Genomic DNA, 21,079 nt, shown 5'->3' with positions numbered 1-21,079 from the left:
AAGGAAACTCACTCCCAGCCCTTCCTGTAGATGCTGCTGGTGGGACCTTCTGCATGCTAAGCAGCTGCTCTGCCACTAACCCCACAGCATCCCCAAAGTGTCACAACAGTGTGATGTAAATTTTGACCATTAAAAGCCTTAAACTGGAGCCCAGGCTGAAGAGCAACAGCACAGTCTGCATCTAGGGGCCCTACTCCTGAGAAATGGGTCTATCCAAGAGGAATCAATCCCTGAAATGGCTCCATTGTTAAGGATAATGGTTTAATTTCCTGAAATGGGAATGTTTGCTTAGGTGGATTTGCTGTGTATTTTTTAACATGGGGTTTTTCCTTTGGCCATAGCTCTCTCATGTGATTGGCTGACTGTAAGTCACATGGGAAAGGCATTCCTTTCTGTTGTGACTGTTATTCCAGCAATTTTATAAACTGCTTTTTCTGCTCTCCTCTCTCTGTGTGTGTGGGAGAATGGCTGCTAGAAAGTGGTTTCTTCAGGCTCCTGAGTGCCTGTCAGGAAGGTCCCGAAATGTTAACGGGGAATGCACGGGGAATCCTGTGCAGGATCTCTCTATAAGGAACAAACTGAATATTGCTGAGGTAAAAGTGAAAACCTTTCAGAAGAAGCTGTAAGGCCTGAGGGAGGTAAAACCCGGGTGCAAGTCTCAAGACAGTTTCGCTTATAAGTCTAACTAAGACTTCAATTACAATTCAACTGAGAATGTACCCACGTTTGAATAAGCATGAGATTGTAAAAATATTCTTCTGAGTTATATGTTTTTGAAAGCAAAGTTATTTTGAATATAAAGAGTCTGGATATGGTATAGTCTTTACTAAGAAGCTATAAATCACTTTGCATATCATTAAAAAAAATAAAAAAAATCCTTCAGTAGCACCTTAAAGACCAACTAAGTTTTTATTTTGGTATGAGCTTTCGTGTGCATGCACACTTCTTCAGATACAGTGAAATAGAAGTCCCCAGGCACTTATGTAGAGAAGGGGTGGGGAGGGGTGGGGATGGGGAGGGGAGGGGGGATCACTCAGAAGGGTGGTGGAAGTGGGTGATTGACTGACTGATAGCTGTTGATGACCGAAAACGACTGCAAATGGTTTTGCATGAAAAAGCAAGGGTTGAGATGGCTGAAGATCGCTTATCATGTATAATGAGATAAGAATCCGATATCTCTGTTCAAACCAGGTCCCTCCATGTTTTATTCACATAACACCCACCACCTGCCGAGTTTCCCTCTTGGACCTTCCTGGGGGGACCCACTGAAGTTATTCCATTGCTGCCAGCACATCTGTGATAATGGAGTGTGTTCCATTGTGGCCATATGGTGCTCCCACCTGGAAAGCCCCACTTGGCAGAAGGACATTCCCTCCTGACTGAACGGATGCTGGCCAGAGGCCCCTTCAAACTAATCACCTTTTTGCTGACTTGGAGGGAAAAGCCACAGACACGGATCCACTCATGGAGGTGCTGAAATGGGGTGGGTGGGGGAGCAGCAGCAGATTTTCTCAAAAACTTACTGTGACAGAAGGGCACCAGCACCCCCAGGGTTTACAAAGGGTGCTAGGCCTCATGAGCCCCAGACAGGTGGCTGCACATGCCTTCCTGAAGCCCTGGAGAGCTGTTGCTGCCAGTCAGGGTGAGTGCAAGGCTGCTGTCCTGGTCAGTTCTGCATGGGGCGGACTCGTCCCCCCTGGGAACCCCCAGGCAGGTGGATTTATGAGCAGCGGCTGTTGGCGCACTGTCCACTAGGGGGCGCCATTGCCTATGGTTTGGGGAGCAGGTCCAAAAAACGTGCCTCGTTTATGGGGTTCCTGGTGGGAGGGAGGACTCCTCCAAATTTATTCACTCACATTTTACCGGGAAAAGGTGGGGGGAGGCGGCGGGACAGGATGTCAACCCCTGTTTGCAACCCACGCACCCCTCTTTCCCCTCTGATCCGCCTGCCGTTGCCCCTGCTGCGCAAAAGCTGCCTTGAACAGGACAGGTGTGGACGGTCCTCCTGGGCCTTGGGGTTTGGTTTCCAGGGACGGGTTTTCCCTCCAAGTTCGGCTTAAATCTCAAGGGGCAGATGGGGGGGGGGGCTCCACCACTCCGCAGCGTAAACTATGGAACTCGAGGCCACAAGGTTTCAAGGCAGCATCAAAGCGGGATCACGCAGAGGGCGGGGTAGGGCGTATGGCAACCCATGTCTGAAAGTTGGGGGTTGTTTTGTTTTTTTGAGAATTTCGAAAAAATAGTTTAAAAACAATTTTCACTCGTTGAAATATGGCAGCCCGAAGTGGCCACGCATTGTGACGGCTGAGCACAAGCTCCACATTCAGGAGCAGTCTACCTTTGCACCCCATGTGCTGGAGAGCAGCTGCAAGGGAGAGCTGCCGTTGCCCTCGGGCTCTGCTTGCGGGCTTCCCAGAATAGGCATAATCCGGTTGGCCACTGTGATGCCCCCTCCCTCCTTGAGCCTGATTCAGCCTCTGGGTTCTTTCGGTGGTCTTCTGTGCCTGCTTTGCATTACTTCCCCCTTCAGTCTCTCTAGCTACCTCGACACCATACTGTACATTGAAAGCACATGCCCCCCCACAAAAAAATGAATTATGGGAACTGTGTTGTTTAGTCGTGTAGTCGTGTCCGCCTCTTCGTGACCCCATGGACCAGAGCACGCCAGGCTCCTGTCTTCCACTGCCTCCCACTCATGTTGGTGGCTTCGAGAACACTGTCCAACCATCTTGTCCTCTGTGCCCTCGTCCTTCTCCTTGTGCCCTGGGAACTGTAGGTTTTTTAAAAATGGGGTTTCTGGGAACTAGCTTTCCGCACCGTTCCCAGGATTCTCTGCAGGAAGCCAAGGGCTTTGAATTTAGATAGGAACCTGTATTCTCCTCTCCAAATTTAGTCCCGTTTTCGTCACGTGGTGAATGAATGGCGAGGAGGCAGAGGGGGAAGGAACTGCGGCGCAGATCCAGAAATTTATCGCGGGGTGGGCTCTTCCCTTCTCTTGGCCTTAGAATCCTAGAACCTTAGGTTTAGAAGTCCAGTCCAACCCCGTGCAACCCAGGAAGCAGCGCTGACGTGCCCATGACAGGTGGCCATCCAAGCTCTGCTTAAAAACTTCAGAGGAATGTGGGAGCCCCTTCGCGTGTATAACTGCTCTTACTACCTATCGGAAAGGTCTTCCTAATGTCGGGATCTCCTTCCTTGGCATTGGAGTCGGGGCCCTGCCCTCTGGAGCAGCAGAAAACCAGCTGGCTTGTCTTCCATGGGGCAGCCCCTCTGGCATTTGCTCCTGGGCTCCGGGCTGCTCCTTCGTTCGCCTTCCCTCGAGTGAGGGGGGTGGGAGGGATTAAGGCCAGCCCCCTCCCCTCGGAGCCCTCCTCCTCCTCCCGGCCAGTATGAATAGCGGTGCTGTTGCGCCTGGGCGCTTGTTCGCTGCCCTGGACCGTCCGCCTAGCTCCGGGACACCGCCTGCTTCTCTGTCTCGTCTCGATCTCGCTGCCATCCAACCAGGCTCCCCGGCGGCCATGGAGGCGTTCGTGGGCTCTCGCGCCTTAAGCGAGGAGTCCCTGCAGATGTGGGACCTCAACAAGCGGCTGGAGGCTTACCTGTCCCGCGTGAAGCACCTGGAGGAGGAGAACGAGGGGCTGCGCGCCGAGGTGCAGGGCTTGCGCCTGAGCCCCGTCGAGGGCTCGTGGCGGGCGCGCTACGAGGGCGAGGTGGCGGCGCTGAGGGCTACCCTGGAGCAGGCTTTCCGCGACAAGGCGTCGGCCGAGCTGGCCCGGGACGCGCTGCGCGACGAGGTGCAGCAGGCGACGGGCCGGTGCCAGCGGGAGAGGGCGGCCCGCGACGAGGCCAAGAGGATGCTGTCGCGGAGCAGGAAGGAGCTGGAGGAGGAGCGCCGGGCGCAGCTGTGGCTCCGCGAGAAGGCGGCGCAGCTGGAACAGGAGGTGCGGGCGCTGGACGAGGCGCACCGGGATGAGAAGGCGGCGCTGGGCCAGGAGGCGGTAGGCGGCGGCGGCGTGGGGAGTCTGCAGAGCGGCCGGCGCGCCGCCCCGACGGCCGAGGGCTGCTTCCAGCCTGCCGAGGTGGAGGACTATGCGCAGCGCCTCTCCAGCATCTGGAAGGGGGCCGCCGAGACGTACAAGGCGGAGGTCTGGCAGCTGGAGGCCGCCCTGGGCGAGGCCAAGGAGAATCTCTGGAGAGCCACCGAGGGCAACCGGCAGGGCCAGCTGCGCCTCCAGCAGCTGGAGAAGGAGCTGGCCGGCCTGAAGATCCGCAAGGAGGTCCTGGAGGAGAGTCTGGCGCAGCAGTGGCAGCAGCAGCACGGCGAGGCCGGGCAGCTCCAGGTGGGTCAGCAGGAGGGCGGGGGTGGGGCGGGGCGGCGCTTCCGGGCCACTCCAGTGCACTGCAGCGAGTTGGGCTACATGACCCTTGGGGGTCCCTTCCGACCCTATGGTTCCAAGTGCAGCTTGTGCGATTTGGGGGCTGGGGGAAGAGGCACCCTCTGCTTGGAAAGGACCCGTGGAGCGTCAGCAGCAGCGAGAGAGTTGCCAGGTGGCTCCTCTGGCGTCCAAGTGATCCGCCCACTAGGGAACAGAGTGGAGATGTTTGGAAGATGGGGTGGCCTGTGGGTTTTTATCTACCCATGAGTCAAAGAGGGTTGAAGCCAAGCCTGGGCACCGAGGGAAGGGGATTAATAGAACAATAGTTGGGACCTCAAGTGTCATCAGGTCCAGCCCCCTGCAATGCAGGAATCCCGCGCAGAGAAACTCCAACAGGTGGCCATCTCGGCTCTGCTTAAAAACATCCAACATACTGGTAGGAGAGCCTGTCACCTTCCAAGGGGGTCTGTTGCACATGCAGAACATTGTGCCTGGGCCTGCCTGGGTGGGGGTCTCCATGCCAGACTCCCTACTCTGAGCATGCAGGAAGGGGGGGGATCCCAAGAGTCTGTATCTGTGCCAGGGGGGTGGGAGGGGCAAAGCTTTGGCTTTTCCTAGGACAAGAAAACTCCCGTTTTATCTTGAACCCTTTTACACATGCCTGGCCTGGGCTGGGGGGAATAAGAATATCTGCACCAGTTTTTTAGACTGCTGCTGCTTTTAAAAATATTCTCATTTGTGCTGGACCTCCGGCCTGCCCTAGGGTGGGTTTCACTTCTACTCCAGTTTGTATGCTGTTCGTGGGGAGGGCCTCTACCTCGTCCAGCCTCCTGTCTTCAGAGTGGCTGCCCAGCTGCCCATTATTCCTGAGCTGAACTGAATGACCCTTTGTGTCACTTCTGACTTTACCATTCTATGATTTGTGGCTCTTTTGTGGTTTGTGTGCCACCGTGGGCTTCCACTCAGGTGTGGAAGCAGGGGGAGATTTGGGGCAAGGAGGGGTGTGGGGACAGGAGGGCAGGGAGGTTGTGGTTCAGAAGCAGGATTGCAAGTGTGGGGGCAGGCAGGGAGTTGTGCAAATTCTCGCTCACTTGGAAAGAGAGAGAGGTGGTTTTGGAGACAGCCAGGAAGTGGCAGTGTGGAACTTCTGGTCCTCAGATATTGATGGCCTCCCACTTCCTTCAGCCTTGACAATGGGCCATGCTGGGGGGAGAGGAAGCTTCAGTTGACCACATTGGGGGGGCTAAAGGTCCCCCATGTAAGCTCTTTGGGGAAGCCTTTCTCCATTCCCCCTTCAGCAGGCCCAAGCGATGCTGTGCTGCAAGGCATAGTGTCAGGTTGTCACAAGGCAGACCCTGGAAGGATCATAGAATCCTAGAATTGTAGGGTTGAAAGGGACCTCAAGGGTCATTTAGTCCAACCCCCTGGCTGATGTGCCTGCCTGGCGAAGGGTTTCTCCTGAGCCAAAACACCCAGAGGAAACTCTCTCCCTGTTGTCATGCCCATCATCTTAGTGGGCACCGTGAGATTATCTGTGCTTCCTGCATTGCAGGGTGGTTGGACCCTTGGTAGCTCCCACCTCTGTAGTTTTATGGGAGGTGGAGGTTCCTCTAGCAATTCCTAGGCCAGGGCCAGGAGCTGTGTCCTCCCCTCCAGCCCACCTGCTGCGGTGGCCCTTCCGTGAGCTGTCCCTTGGCTCACAGATGCCCCTGTCTCTCCTCTGCCTCAACAGCTGGCCATCGAGTCCCTGGAGGAGGAGAAGCAGTCTCTGCGGGTCCAGATCGCCCAGGTCCTGGAGGAGCGCCAGCAGCTGATGCACCTCAAGATGTCCCTCAGCCTGGAAGTGGCCACCTACCGGTGAGCGAACTCATTGCCCCAGTGGCAACTTTGGGGGAGGGTGGGGCCACGTGCTGCATGGGTGTGCGACAGGAGCAGCCTGGCCCTCTGGCCTCTTCCCGCCCTGGCTTTGCTCCTTGAGTGAACTTCAAAAGAGCCCTGTAGCTGGATCCAGCCAAAGGTGGACCATCTCGTCCAGCCTCCTGTCCTCACAGGGGCCAAATGTCCCAAAGAGCTTGGGAAGTTAGACAGACTGCATCTGAAGTTGGAGGTTCCATAAGGACCACAGAAGATCCTGGCTTCTGGGTCAGGCCAAAGGAAGCCCATCTAGTCCAGCCTTCTGTCCTCGCAGTGGACAACCAGGTGCCTTTTTGGGGAAACCCGCAAGTAGGATCCAAGCACAAGAGCAACCCTTTCCCCTCCTGTGGCTTCCAGCAACTGGGATTCAGATGCATTGCTGCCCTTCACCATGCAGGCAGAGCAGAGCCATCACGGCTGGTAGCCATGATAGCCTCCTCCTCCTCCTCAAATTTCCCCAATCCTCTTTAAAAGTCATCCAAGTTGGTGGCCTGCCAGGAAAGTGTCTTCAAGTGGTGAATCTTGCCTCTTGCTTGCCTCCGGGAAGGTGCAGCAGGAGGAGAGAGAGGTGTGTGAGAGAGAGCTGAGTGTGGAAACCTCTGGCTTTTGCATGGCTGGGATGTGGAGAGGCATCTCAGTTGCTCTGCCCGCCTTTTGCCCCTGGCCCCGCCCATTGCTGGCATGCGGCCCCTGGAAGGCTTCTCACATGAAGAGGCGGCCCTTGGTCTGATAAAGCTTATCTGTTCCTGATCTTAGAGGCCCAGAGGAGGTGGGGGGTGTCCCTTGGATCTCAGCCACTGTCTCCTTCAGGGAAGGGCAAATAGGGAACAGGATCTGGCCCAGGAGTCTGACATTTGCCACATGTGGCTGCTAGACTGACTTACCCCTGCTAAAAAAGCAATACAGCTCTTTTTTAAAAAAGAAAAAGAAGGGAGCAGCAGCAACTCTCCCCTCCACCCTTCCAGAGACCCTTCCCCATTTTGATTGATTTGATTTCTACAGCTCTGTGATTCTATGGTTTATTTCTACACCACTTTCCATTCAAATGAATCCCAAAGTAGCTTATAAACAACAGTAACGAAACAGGACATCACATGTACCGGTACAACATAAATAATAATAATAATAATAATAATAATAATAATAATAATAATAATAAATTTTTATTTATACCCCGCCTTCCCCAGTCAAAAACCGGGCTCAGGGCGGCTGACACCAACAGAATTACAATAAAACATAAAAACAATTAATTAAAATACAGATTAAAATACCGTATTAAAATTTAAAGTGCAGCCTCAATTCAAGTATTCCATAAATCCAAGCCATGAGGGAGGAAAAACACAGGGGTCAAGCTGAGTCTAACCCAAAGGCCAGGCGGAACAGCTCTGTCTTGCAGGCCTTGCGGAAAGATGACAAATCCTGCAGGGCCCTGGTCTCCTGGGAAAGAGCGTTCCACCAAGTTGGGGCCAGTACTGAAAAGGCCAAATAATCAGTACAAATAATCAGTAAAAGATTTTTGATCTAAAAAACTGCACTAAAATGTCAGCAACTCAATTAACAACAACAAGAAAGGCAAGCATCCCAATCACAACTTAAGTCACATTATATGATTAACAAATAACCAAAAAAGGCATTTATGATCCAAAAAGCAATATTAACTAAACAGCAACTAAACCCCCCCCCCCTTTCTTCATCACTTGTTTCTGGAAAAGCAAAAGCACACTCTATAAAAGGCCTCTTCCAGGCGTCCCCTCTAACTCTCCCCAGTTGGGTGAAGCATTTGGGCTTTGGCACCCTGCTTCCCAGGCTGTGTTCTGGGTCCCCCCACCACCACCAAAGGGGAAGGAAGAAGGACCCCCCAAAAACACCCACAGCCCCCTTCATTCCTGTGACCTGTTTTCTCTTCTCCTTCTACCCCCAGAGACCCTCATCCTCCTTCTGGGAACTGGACTCTGGTTCACAAGCCCCCCTCCCTGGGTGGCTCCTCCAGGACAAAAGTGGGCTGGCCGCTGAGGGGGTTCAGCACTGCCATTAGCATGAGAATGGGGGGCCCTGCCTGGGAGGAGGAGGAGGAGGCAGAGGCTGCCCATGACATCACCCCAATGGGCCCCAAATGCAGTTGCAAAGGATACCAGAGCAAGGTTTCACACCCCTCTGGTGCTGTTTGCTCTGTGTGGCTGGGAACAACTCTCTTAACGTGCTCAGAAATCTCCTGGTGTGTTTTAAGTGATGAGGTGGGGGCTTTGCAGGCTCCATGCCTCCACAGGCACTGCAGCAGTCGGTGGCTTGTTTTGCTGGAAGATACAGGTCAGATAAAAGAAAGGGCTTCCCCACACTGTATTAACTGTGGAACTCCCTTCCACAAGAGGCAGGGGTGGCCGTCAGCTTGGGTGGCTTGAAAAGCGGGTTGGACAAGTTCATGGAGGAGGAGAGGGCTATTGACCGCCACCAGCCTTGATGTCTAAGCTCTGCCTCCACAGCTGGAGGCAAAAACGCTTCTGAATCCCAGTTGCTGGAAATGGCAGGAGGGGAGAAAATGCTCTTGTGCTGGGATCCTGATAATAATAATAATAATAATAATAATAATAATAATAATAATAATTTATTGTTTATACCCCACCCATCTGGCTGGGTTTCCCCAGCCACTCTGGGCGGCTTCCAACAGAAAAATAAAATACAATGATTTATTAATCATTAAAAGCCTCCCTAAACAGGGCTGCCTTCAGATGTCTTCTAAAAATCTGGTAGCTGTTTTTCTCTTTGACATCTGATGGGAGGGCGTTCCACTTGGCTTCTCGCAACGAGGGAACTGCCAGAAGGCTCTCGGTGCTGGACCTCAGTGTCCGGGCTGTGGATTTCCCATGGAGGCATCTGCTTGACCACTATGGGAGCAGGAGGCTGGGCTGGCAGGGCCAGGGGCTGGATCCAGCAGCCTCTTCCTAGGTTTTGATGGGTTTCCTCTGCCCCCTCTAAAAAGGGTTCTGTGTGAGAACAAATCTTGAAGGATTCGGTTCAATGGAGGGGGAAGGAGTGGCATGGCTGTGTGGTGAGAAAGGCCACCTCTTGCAGGCCAAAGGTCCTACGTTCAATGCACCATGGGCCGCATCTCCCGACAGGGCTGGGGAGAGGCTTCCCTGCCTGAAACCCTGCAGAGCGGCTGCTGCCCGTCAGGGCCAATGGAAGTAAGCTAGATGGGCCTGGGATATTAAAGAAGCTTGCCCCCATTGCAGGCAAATGCCCTGTCTTCTCCCAAGAGACCCCTACAAACCAACCAGCCCCTCTCCCACGTTTCTTTCCAGGACCCTCCTGGAGGCTGAGAGTACCAGGCTGCAGATCCCAGCTGCCGACTTCAAACTGGCCAGTGGCCTCAGAGGTACGTGTAAGTGGGAGACAAGGGGAGAATGAATGACCAGAATGGCGATGATCCCATGGGAGAAAAGAAGCTTCTTAGGACTGTAGAGCTGGAAGGGAACCCAAAGGGTCATCTATTCCAACCCCACTGGAATGCAGGGATCACAAGCTAAAGAAATGTTTTGCTTCTCTGTTCTCTCTACAGATGGGAAGCTGGAGTTGAGCAACGGCCTGTCCCTGGACAGAGGCCACCTGGGCCCCCGAGACCCCTGGCTGAGTCCAGCCACCTTCCTGAAGGCCAGCACAAAGCCCCGACCTCCCAGGGGCCAGAACGAGTCCTTGGCAGGGAGCTTCACTTCCTCTGCGCCCCCCAAGAGCAGGAGCCCCTTGGCCAGGGATTTCCAGAAGGACAGCACCATCCTCCCAGACCCCTCTGCCATAAGTTTTGAGGACCCCCTGCCAGCCAAAGACGTCCTGGCACCCGTTGACTTGCCCGCTTTCGAGCAGACTGAGGTCTGGACGGCCACCCAAATCACAGCTGTCTCCCAGTCACTCTTGCAAAAGTCCCTTCTGCCTTTTGACGCTGCAGCTCCTGACGCCTTGGAAGAATCCAGCTTGGGCACTGAGCAGAGACTCCAGGCGGACGGAGACATGAGGGGTGACAGAGGGACTGAAGCAGGAGAGAAGGAAGGACTTTGTGAGGAGGAGGAGGAAGAGGAGGAGGAGGAAGAACAACAAGAAGAGGAGTGTCTCAGCAATGAGCCAGCAGGGGAGGCCATGATCCAGAACGGTCCTTACCCTGGCCGGCTGGTTACAGAAGCATTGGAAATCGCACTCAAAGTAGTCAATGCAGCGGATGTCCGGCCAGATACCGGTTTCCTTGAGGGCTCTGACTCCCCAAACAGCCTCCCTCTGGACGGCTCCCCTCCCTTAGAAGATGAAGGCAGAGTGGACCCTCCTCCCAGTACAAAGTTGGTGAAAGAAGCTGCAGAGAAAGCGCTGAAAAAGCATACAGGGGGCACTCTGCCAGCAGCAGACCTTATGGGGGGCATCCAAGGCTCTGAAGATCCCACAGAGGCAAACAGCAGCCCTGGTGAGGCCTGCACAGAGCAGCACGAAGGAGAGACTCAGGGGGCTTTGGCAACAGACCCCCCAACTCTACAAGAAATGAGATTGCTGGAGGTAGAAGGGGAGGCCAGGGAAATTGCAGACGGCGTTCCGGTCACCGGGAGGATCGAGGCCTGCCAGGAAGTGATGCCTCCGGGAAAGGAAGGCGAGGAGCCCCTGACATCATGTAGCACAGAGCAGGGGAGGCATGGCAATGAGGAGGGGCCCGAGTGCCCAGAAGTGGCAGGTGCCCTGGGCAAAGATGTGGCTGTTGCGGTGAGGGTGGGGGAGGAGAGCTGGGACCCTGGTGCCAGCAGCCACCCAGAGGAGCAGGCGAATGCCATGGGAGGGTACCTGGAGGAAGCGGAAGACCTGGAGGTGGTGAGCACAGAAGCCCTGCACCTGTCGGAGGATGAGGAGAGGAGGGAGCTGTGGAGCCCCTGCAAGGAGAATGAGGAGGAGGACTTGCAGGCGCTGGAGGGTGAGCTCCTGCAGGCAGAAGAGTTTGTTGCTCGTGAGAACGTGGCACCATTGAGCCACGTGGTGGCAGAGAGTTGCTCAGAGCAACCCTTTCTTCAGCTGGAGCAGGCACAGCTTCAGGCGCCAGGAGCCCCTCTGGAAGAAATGGATTTGGCCCTGCTGGAGGGAGAGGCATCCCAGGAACCGGACACCTTTCCTGTGGAGGAGACCCCCTTGGCAGAAGAAAACTCAGCAAGGGAGGAAGGAGAGAACTTGGAAGGGGAGCCCAGAATGGTGGAAAGTGCAAGGGATGCTGAGGGGGGCAAAGAGGGGGAGGAGGAGGACATCACCAGGCCCCCGAGAGAGGATGGGTTGGGGAATGAAGATGCCATGGAGAAGCAGGGCTTCTCAGACATGGAGCCTGTCTGCTCCCAAGAGGTTGCCTTGCAAGGCGAGGATGTCCCAGGGCAAGGAGAGATCTCCAAGGCAGAGGAGCAGGATGTGGCAGGAGATGCTTCTGAGGAGCAGCAACAACTGGCAGAGAAGCAGGAGGGAGCAGGAGAAGAAGGAGAAGAGATCCCAGCAGCTGCTCCTGGTGCTGACGGAGACATCCAGGAGGGAAGCTTGGTGGTGGGCCCAGAAGCCTCCAAGGCTGAAAGGGAAGAGGAGGAGGAGGCAGGCATTCTAGAGATGGAAGAAATAGCAGGCCCCTTGGAGACAAAGAACCTGCCATGGTGCCTGGAAGCTGAACAGGATGAGGCCAATGCGCAGGCAGAGGAAGAAGGGCAAGCAGTGGCCAGAGTAGAAGAGGTTCTCCAAAGTCAGCTGGCCACCCACCTGGGCGAAAGCCTGCCCGCCCCTGCTGACAAAGAGGTGGCGGTTCCCCCAGAAGTGCAGGGCAGCCCCACTGATGGGTTTGAGGGCAAGGACCAGGCTGACACCAGCTACTGTCAGTCGCAAAGTGAGTCTTTGGGGTCTGAGGACTCCCTTGAATCTTGGGACAACTCCCCAAATGCCAGCCATGAGACCGAGGGGATTGAGAAGGGCCTGGAAAGTGGCAAGGCGATTATGCTGGAGGAGACTCTGCTGGATCACACCCCCTTGCATCTGTACGAGGGGCAGATGTTGGCTGCCTCTGGAGAGCCCCAACAAATGCCCCCAGAGAGCCAAGAGGCTGCAGAAGTGCTTCTTGTGACCCAAGATGGATCCACATCTTTAGAGGAGGTGCAGCATCCGCCAGCAGAGGAGAACATCAACAAACAAGAAGGTGCAGAAGAGGAAGGGGGATGTGTCATAGAAGCTGCTCCCATCCAAGGCACAGACGATCCCAAAGTTTCAGAAAAACCTACGACAGATGCTCTGGAACTCATTGGAAGTGATGGAAACCTACTTAAAGAAGACTCCGAAGTGCTCATAGGGAAGGAGGTTGCAAAGGACTCTGCACAGTTGGACGCAGAATCTGAGAAAGAGCTGGCTGTTGGGGAAGTCCCCCAGAAAGGGGGCGAGGTGGAAGAAGACGCCCAGTTTGTAGAACAGTTCTGTGAGGAAGAACTTGGCCAGGATTTTGCTTGGGGACCAGAGGAGGACAGCACTTCCCAAGTAGAACGGCTGGATCCCAGCAACATGGAGGAAAATGCCTTTGTGGAAGGGGACGGTCCATTGGAACTGGGTGACCAGGGGGACACAGAGGCTGAAGGTGGCCACAAGGTTTCTCCCCTGACCAGTGTGGCTGACTTGGGTGAAATCGTGCTGGAGGGGGAAGAAGGGTCTTTGGATGTGCAGGGAGGAGACCTCATAGGGCCAGAGGCTCCAGCATGTGGAAGGGATGAAGATTTGCCCTGTGCCCAGGAGACAACAGACCTTGAAATCTGCAGAAGAGAAGACCAGGTCCTACAGGAAGATGAGGCTGAGGGGGACCCAAGTGGCAAGGATCTCCCAGGTGAGGCAGTTGCGAGCATCTCAAGAGAGAGCATGAAAGATGCTGACATCTTGGAGATCGTGGAACAAGCTCTGGAGTTCAACCAGGAGCTGATCAAGGCAGCTGAGCCGTGTGTTGAGGCTGAACCAACAGTGACAGGAGGGGAGGAAGGTCCATCCCTGGAGAATGAGGAAGAGGAGAACCGGACTGCACCAATTACCTTGCCCAATGTCAGTGACTCTCAGGTCCCCACAGAGGCCCCAGAAATCTCCTTCCCCAATGCCAAAGACCCAACAGGATCTGGTCCTCTGTGGGCTGACAGCAATGCTAATGGGTTGCAGCAAGACCCCAGCGTTGCCGATTTCACAGAGGAGATCCTGAATGGGATTGGGGTCCTCCAGCCTGGTGAGACAGAGTGCAATGGAGGCATCTCTGAGGAAGAACCAATGAAGGCTACCATCACCCAGCAGTTCCTCAGGGAGGAGCTGGACGAGCCCTCCGCGGTGGAGGAGACAACAGACCAGAGATTGCCTCAAGTGCCGTCCCATGAAGAGACACCAAGGATCGAAGATGTGGAGCCGGAAGTTCATGAGAAGGTTCTGCTGGGACTCGGCAAAGGCCTGGAGGCCATGGATCCCGATGAGAGCCTCTTTGTTGACATCTTGCAGGCTGCCTGTGTCAAAGGGGGGAAGGGTGCTGATCCAGGGGCCGTCTCCGTCCCACCACACTTTGGGGATGAGGTTCTCCGCCTGGAGCCCAACCAGCACCTGAACTTCCGGACGGAGGAGGAGGAGCAGAGATGGTCCTCAGAAGACAACTGAAACCCTGCCTTCGTACCTCCCAGCAGCTGACTCCTGCCAGAGGCAAAGCAAGATCTCTAGGGGACCATGAGGTCACTCTCTTCCCATGCCCCACAACCTCCACAACCTTTTTTAATTTTGTTTTTCTAGATGCCATCCTACCATTTTTCATTTAAAAAATAAAATAAAAAATAGGCCGTCAAATTGACAATCAAAAGCTTTGATTAGATAGAACTTTTCTTTTTTAAAAAAACCTCCTTTGAGACTTTATGGTAGAGATTTGTTAAAAAACCTCCTATTTGTTGGAGTGAGCATTTGAGCCCAGTGCCTTATAGGGTGGCAGGATATAGGGCCAGGGTTTTCATCACAATAGGCCTCCCCTTCCCCTTAAAGTGGGCCTGGTTGTTTGGGAGAGGGGGCAGTCCGAAGCCTTGTGACACCTGTGGGGCTGGCTACTTCTGTGGGGAAGCGGCTGGATCTAACACCTGAGTGCCAACACTCAAGCCCTTTGGACCTTGGCACCCTCAATCCTTGAACTGTCAGCTTCCCCCAAGTTACGCTGCAAAAAACAAACCCCAAACGCACCTTGGCACATCCCCTTTTCAGGATTTTGTGACTGGCACAGCAATTCTTAAGATCCTCGACCCACAGATCAAAGTATCGCTGAGCTGGGTCCCACCCTCCTCACTGTCTGACCCCCTCCTGCTTCTTTGGGGCCTGATAGTTAATGGAGATTGAAAAGTGGGTTTTAAGCTGCAAAAATGTTGGTTTCTGTGCAAGTCAGGCCAATGTCTCCCAAGTGCAAATTTGAGGGGGGGTATCTTCAGGTGCTGCTTTGAAGTTCACTCTATAAACAACCCAGCAAGCCAGCAACAGGGGTGTTTGCAGCAGGACTGGGGCAGAGCCACCCCAAGGGCAGGCAGCAGGTCTTGAGGTGTGGAAAGGCTGGTTGTTTGGTGTGGACCCTGTTAGTTGCAGAGAAAGGCTGACTGGTGGAGAGATGCAGCTGCTCCCTGGCCTTGAGGTGCAGGACTTAAGAATTCTGCTGCTTTGTTGCCTTCAGAGACGGAGCCAGCAAGATGGACCCCCTGCTTCCTCCAACTGAGCCTCCTTGATAAGCTAATAAAAGCAATTTGTTTCCCACCACTTGCACTCATAGCGTCTTGTTTTTAAAACTGGACTTTTACAAAGAATGTGTGATTTGCAAAGCGTTATATTTTGATGTGACTTTCTCTTTGGGTGGGGAAGAAGGGTGGGTGGGTGTGGGAGAGAGACAGAGAACACAGGGCACATGGGCTTGCCAAAGAAAATAGGCTGGTGATCTTTGAATGCAAGCCTTCATTTCCAAATGGGGGGGGGGAGCTGTGGTTCTTCAGGGGTTGCTGAATGACCCTTGTCCCCACCCTTTTCCATTGACCATGCTGGCTGCTGGGGCTGGTAGGATATGGAGGCCAACATCTGGAGGGGCACAGATGTCATGGAATCATAGCATTGTTAAGTTGGAAGGAGTCCCTAAGGGTCATCTAGTCCAACCCCCTGCAATGCAGGAACCACAGCTAAAGAATTTCTGACAGGTGACTACCCAGCATCTGGTTAAAAACCATCAAGGAAGGAGAGTCCCCCACCTTCCAAGGGAGTCCATTCCACTGTCAAATGGCTCTTGCCCTCAGAAAGTTCTTCCTAAGAAAAGTTCTTCTTTTCTTGCCATTTGAATCCATTGGTTTGAGTCCTACCTTCCAGAGCAGGCGGAAACAAGCTTGCTCCCTCTTCTATGTGACAGCCCTTCAGCTATCTGAAAATGGCCGTCATGTCTCCTCTTCTCCAACCCCCTCAACCATTCCTCATAAGGCTTGGTTTTCAGGCCCTTGATCATCTTGGCTTCCCTCTTCTGCACACCTTCCACCTTGTCTACATCCTTCTTAACTTGCGATGCCTAGAATTGGACATAGTAGAGTCCACCCTCCCTGCCACAAAGAGACGCCTTCCTTGAACTCAGACATAAGACGATCAGGCCAAGGGCCTACTGAGGCCAGCTGTTCCCAGAGGGAAGCCGATATGCCAGAGGTCAGCCCAGTTGTTGCCTGATCCTTCTTGCATGACTCCACTTCCTGCCTGGAGGATTGTACCTAGCCATCGTGACTAGCATGAGCCATTAAGCAACTTTGTTCTCCTCTGCTGTGAATTTGTCTGGTTCCCTTTGAAAGCCACCACTGCACCTGAGAGCAGCGACTTCCACATGTTTAACTGCCTATGAAAATGTCCTGAGTCCTCCAGTGTTCGGCTTCGCTGCAGGACTTCATGACCTTCATGACTGTGGCACAGTGGGTCATATGACAGAATAAGACCTGGGAGACCATGAAGCTCACTGGGTGTGGCCTCTCAGCCTACCCTACCTTGGGGGAATGAAATGTGGGGTCGGGGGTAAGAACATGTACTGTATTCCACATTGAGTTCCTTGGAGAAAAAGGCAGAATGTGAGAGCCAGTGTGGCATGGAGGTTAGAGTATTGGACTAGGGCCAGGGGGAGCAGGGTTCGAATTCCCACTCAGCCATGAAGCTCACTGGGTGACGTTGGGCCAGTCACCATCTCTTAGCCTAACCTACCTCTTCACAGGGTTGGTGAGAGGGTGAAATGGGGAGGGGGATCACCATGTACACCACCATGAGATTGTTGGAAGATAAAGGTGGTATATTAAATCAATCAATCCACCCCTACAGTTTAGCTCCTGCTTCTTCATCCACCCTAGAACTCCATAGTCGTGCTCATTCAGTATTCGTTCACATGGACCTGAATGGAAACTGGCCACCGATCCTGGCACTGGCCAGTTGCAGACCTGGGGTGTATGTACATCTGGCTGGCTTCCAGAGGACCCCCTGGGAGCACAGTAAATTTCTGCAAAACTTGACTCACCATGAGAAAGCCTTCTAAAGTTTCTGAGCCAAGGAGAAGGAGCAAAGGGGGATTCCTAGAGGAGAAATCTCCCCTGCCCTGGTGGGGATGTTCCCTGGCAGGCATCCTTTGTGGAAGGGGTGGCAGGCGGGGGGGGGGGAGATGGTTGCGTCCTTTTATAGCCAGGGCCAGAAAGCAGGACTGATGGAGGGACTCAGATATGCAGGTGGCTGATGCAACCTCCCGCTCATCTCCCTGGAGGGCAGGAATATTTTGGGAAGCAGGGAACGGAGTTAAATGTTTCAAACTTTCCTCCCCCTGCTGGCACTAAGAGGAGGAGAGGATTCCTCCATCCCATGGGGGCAGGCAGAAGGGTTTTTCTGCCGACTGCTGGTGATGCTGCCTTTGAGGTGGTGGGTCCCCATTTCTTCTCTTCTTCTCCTTTAATTAATTTAAAAATCATGGGGGGGATTACAGCTGGTGACACAATATTATACACTTCAAAAACAAACTGACAAACCGATAAATCCTTAGAGAGAGAAAATAAATGAATAAAAGAAAAGTTGGCAATGGTGGATCTGGGTGGATCCAAGAGTCGATTCTAACCTAGCAGAAGGTGGTTTCTGATGTTCTAGAAAGAAGGAAAGAAATCCAGCAGGTTTATGAAGTGGCGACTGGATTGGAAAAAAGCAGAGAGCCCATGAAGGTGCAGGGCAAAATGACCAGAATGATCAGTTGGAATGGATGTCCTCTCAGGGTCCCTTTCAGCCTTGTGAATTGTATAGCTGTATGATTGGAGTCTACATAAGAGGAGAATCACAGATCATTTCATTTAATTAAGTAAACAGTGTGATCCATCACCCTTTTGTTGGGAGGAGGGTTCTCTACAAACTAACAAGATGGGCCTGTACAGGTGACTTGTCGCCATAGGGAATAGTGGTTCGGGATCCTTCCAAAAGGGGGCGAGTCTCTCTGCCCATGGCCCAGTCCGTGGGTCAGAGGGGATGGGCAGGTTGGTGGCTAGAGTTGGCAAAGACACAGTGACCTGATTTGCTCAGCTATGGCTCTGGCTCCCACCACCACCACCACCACCTAGAAATCCAAGGGGGGAGCAGGATCTTTCCCAATCCAAGGGCTGCATTCCTTCATGTGGAACCTGCTGGAGGCTGTCTGCCAGTGGTGGGTGTGGCCAGAGGCTGAAGTGGACGGAACCATGTGCCTTTGATGTATTTTTAATCTCCTGTTGGAAGCTGCCCAGACTGGGAAACCTAACCAGATGGGCGGGGTATAAGTAAAAAATAATAATAATAGTTATTATTATTATTATTATTATTATTATTATTATTATTATTATTACTACTACTACTACTAGGTTTCTCTGCTCCCCACTTCTCCATCCAGGCCAGCAAGAGGCCTTGTCAAACACTCAAGGAGGGCACAAAGGAAGACTGTGTGTGTGTGTGTGTGTGTGTGTGTGTGTGTGTGTGTGTGTGTGTCACTCAGCCCCAAGGACTAGCCCTAGGGGATAAACTGTTGTTGTTGTTGTTTAGTCCTGTAGTCGTGTCTGACTCTTCGTGACCCCATGGACTAGAGCACGCCAGGCACTCCTGTCTTCCACTGCCTCCCGCAGTTTGGTCAAACTCATGTTCGTAGCTTCGAGAACACTGTCCAACCATCTCATCCTCTGTGGTCCCCTTCTCCTAGTGCCCTCAATCTTTCCCAGCATCAGGGTCTTTTCCAAGGAGTCTTCTCTTCTCATGAGGTGGCCAAAGTATTGGAGCCTCAGCTTTAGGATCTGTCCTTCCAGTGAGCACTCAGGGCTGATTTCCTTAAGAATGGATAGGTTTGATCTTCTTGCAGTCCATGGGACTCTCAAGAGTCTCCTCCAGCACCAGAATTCAAATTGTAAATTGTACCAGCCTGTTAATGTGATCAATCATTCATTTTCTTATTGATTCCTCAGCCATCCTTTACCAGTTTAGACGCCTGGGGGTTTACCACATATTCAGTACATTCAATTAAAAGGTAAAGGTAAAGGGACCCCTGACTGTTAAGTCCAGTCGTGGACAACTCTGGCATTACGGTGCTCATCTCGCTTTACTGGCCAAGGGAGCCGGCGTTTGTCCACAGACAGCTTCCAGGTCATGTGGCCAGCATGACTAAGCCGCTTCTGGCGAACCAGAGCAGCACATGGAAACGCCGTTTACCTTCCTGCAGGAGCGGTACCTATTTATCTACTTGACTTGCACTTTGATGTGCTTTCGAACTGCTAGGTTGGCAGGAGCAGGGACTGAGCAACGGGAGCTCACCCCGTCGCAGGGATTCGAACTGCCAACCTTCTGATCAGCAAGCGCTAGGCTCTGTGGTTTAGACCACAGCGCCACCCACTTCCCCAGTACATATATATATATATATATATATATATATATATATATATATATATATATATATAAATGTAAAAATCGTGAAATTCCGTTCGACACTTTTCTCCGTAACCGCTTGACCGATCATCCTGAAATTTTGACACAATGATCCAGGCCACTCCTAGAGCGTTGTTGGGGGCAAAAATCCCTCAAATTGCACACCTGCCCAGGTGCAGACCTGCTTTTCCACCAAGTCAAACAGCGCCCTCAAGTGGCGTAGTACCTCCCTTCCTGAGAAATCTAAGCCACACCCACAAACCAAATGACATCATCATCAACCAAGCAACTGAAATACACCAAGGCAGCCATTTTATCTAGGCCTTTGTTTTAGGCCCCTGACAGGCTGCCAGGCCTCCATTAGGCCCGGGGAGGGGGATAACCCACAGCAACACACTTGGGGGCACGGCAAGGGGTTTTACTTTACCATTTAGCACCACTACCCCCCCAAAAAACCCCACCAAAGAACCAACATTGCCAAGTGGAGGTCGGGGCCTGCCTGGGGGGGGGGGGTTGCCACAGACCGCAGCACGGCCTTTGATATATGTAGGCCCCTACACTGCAAGGGGTTTTTACTTTACAATTTAGCACCACTACCCCCCAAAAATCCACAAGACAAAAATAAATATGACTTATTTTATGGGTATGTCTTATTTTAGGAGAAACAACTAATTGTAAGCCTCTGTGTCTTTTTTTTTTAACAACCATTCACTTTCTCTCCCCAGTTTAAGTCCTCAGATATTTGCAGTGCACACCCCCCACCCCATTTACAATGCCCTACCTTCCCCTTGCCACTTCCTGGGTTTTTTTATGGAACTGAACAACTCGGGTAATTCAGAACGCACCTTCTGTTGCCAGGCCCTTGCAGGGCCAGACAGAGGCCCTGCCCAGGTAGATAAGATAATGTGTCCCTGTTTTTAACCCTTTTGTTACGTTTTTCATTTTACTGATTGTGAATATGCTGACCGAGGCCCGCTTTGGATTCGGAGGCTCGCGCCAAGTGGCCCATATGATCCCCCTCCTTCTGTCTGGGCCTGTCTGTTGCTACAGGGCTGTGGGGCTTTGGTATTTGCCCCCCATCCCCGGGTTGGGATTCTTTAAGTAGTTCTCTGGGTCCCAGGGCACATCATCACCCCTGATCCTTAATCTAAACATATAGAAATGTTCACGATGCGTGTGCAGGGGCCAATGTATGGAGATACAGGGGGGAGGGGACAACAGAGGGCTCAGACAAAAGTAAATACTGGGAAATGGAACCCAGAAACTGACAGCTCCTTCTCCAAAGATGGGGGCCAATGTAGGAAGATACCAGGGGTAGGGGCCAACACTCCCCAGGAACAGAGGGAAGGGTATCCTACGGAAACACAGGGATGAGCTGGGGTGGAGGGAGGAGGGGCAGGATACGTCATGGATTGTGACAGGGTGGGGTGGGGGGGAATCACAGGAAAGAACCACAGCAACGCGTGGCCAGGTCAGCTAGTAACATATAAAAAACTTTTAGGATGGCAGCCATTCTGTTGGGCAAAAGGCGAGAGAAAGAGAGGTTTTGCCATCCTTTTGAAGGGACTGCTGCATTTATTCCAGCCTCCTGATCTCTCAGTGGCCAAATGTCCCTGAGAACCTACATAAGCAGAACCTGTGGATGAGGCCAATGGCCCATCTAGTCCAGCCTCCTCTGAACAGTAGCCTGTGGGAGACCTACAAGCAGGATCTGAGCATGAGGGATTTTGTCTCCTCCTTTAACTCTTTCTACCCCACCTGGTTGCTAAGAAGGAAGCTGCATCTGAGAGCCACTGTCCAAGCTCACAAATTTTCCTCCTCCCTCCCCAATCCCTTTTCTTTTT

At 52.9% G+C, this 21,079-nt stretch overlaps 1 protein-coding gene across 1 annotated transcript; it reads left to right on the top strand.

Annotated features, from left to right (window-relative positions):
• The first annotated feature begins 3,439 nt into the window (after positions 1 to 3,439).
• Positions 3,440 to 15,063, top strand: NES (nestin). The gene is made up of 4 exons (XM_060269565.1): positions 3,440 to 4,340; positions 6,109 to 6,233; positions 9,590 to 9,663; positions 9,847 to 15,063. Exons 1-4 carry the CDS (start codon positions 3,519 to 3,521, stop codon positions 13,944 to 13,946), a joined length of 5,121 nt encoding a protein of 1,706 aa, XP_060125548.1. The 5' UTR covers positions 3,440 to 3,518; the 3' UTR covers positions 13,947 to 15,063.
• The last annotated feature ends 6,016 nt before the right edge of the window (positions 15,064 to 21,079 follow it).

Source organism: Zootoca vivipara, chromosome 17 (assembly GCF_963506605.1).
Source record: "Zootoca vivipara chromosome 17, rZooViv1.1, whole genome shotgun sequence".
Classification (NCBI taxonomy): Eukaryota; Metazoa; Chordata; class Lepidosauria; order Squamata; family Lacertidae; genus Zootoca; species Zootoca vivipara.
The sequence above is the reverse complement of the archived record's forward strand: the minus strand, read 5'-3'. Positions and strand labels throughout refer to the sequence as shown.

Bases quoted from the DNA above. Each gene is read 5' to 3' on its own strand.
- NES (XM_060269565.1), top strand. From the start codon at position 3,519: ATGGAGGCGTTCGTGGGCTCTCGCGCCTTAAGCGAGGAGTCCCTGCAG. The intron at 6,234-9,589 runs GTGAGCGAACTC...GTTTCTTTCCAG, and splicing joins CTGGAAGTGGCCACCTACCG to GACCCTCCTGGAGGCTGAGA. The intron at 9,664-9,846 runs GTACGTGTAAGT...TTCTCTCTACAG, and splicing joins ACTGGCCAGTGGCCTCAGAG to ATGGGAAGCTGGAGTTGAGC.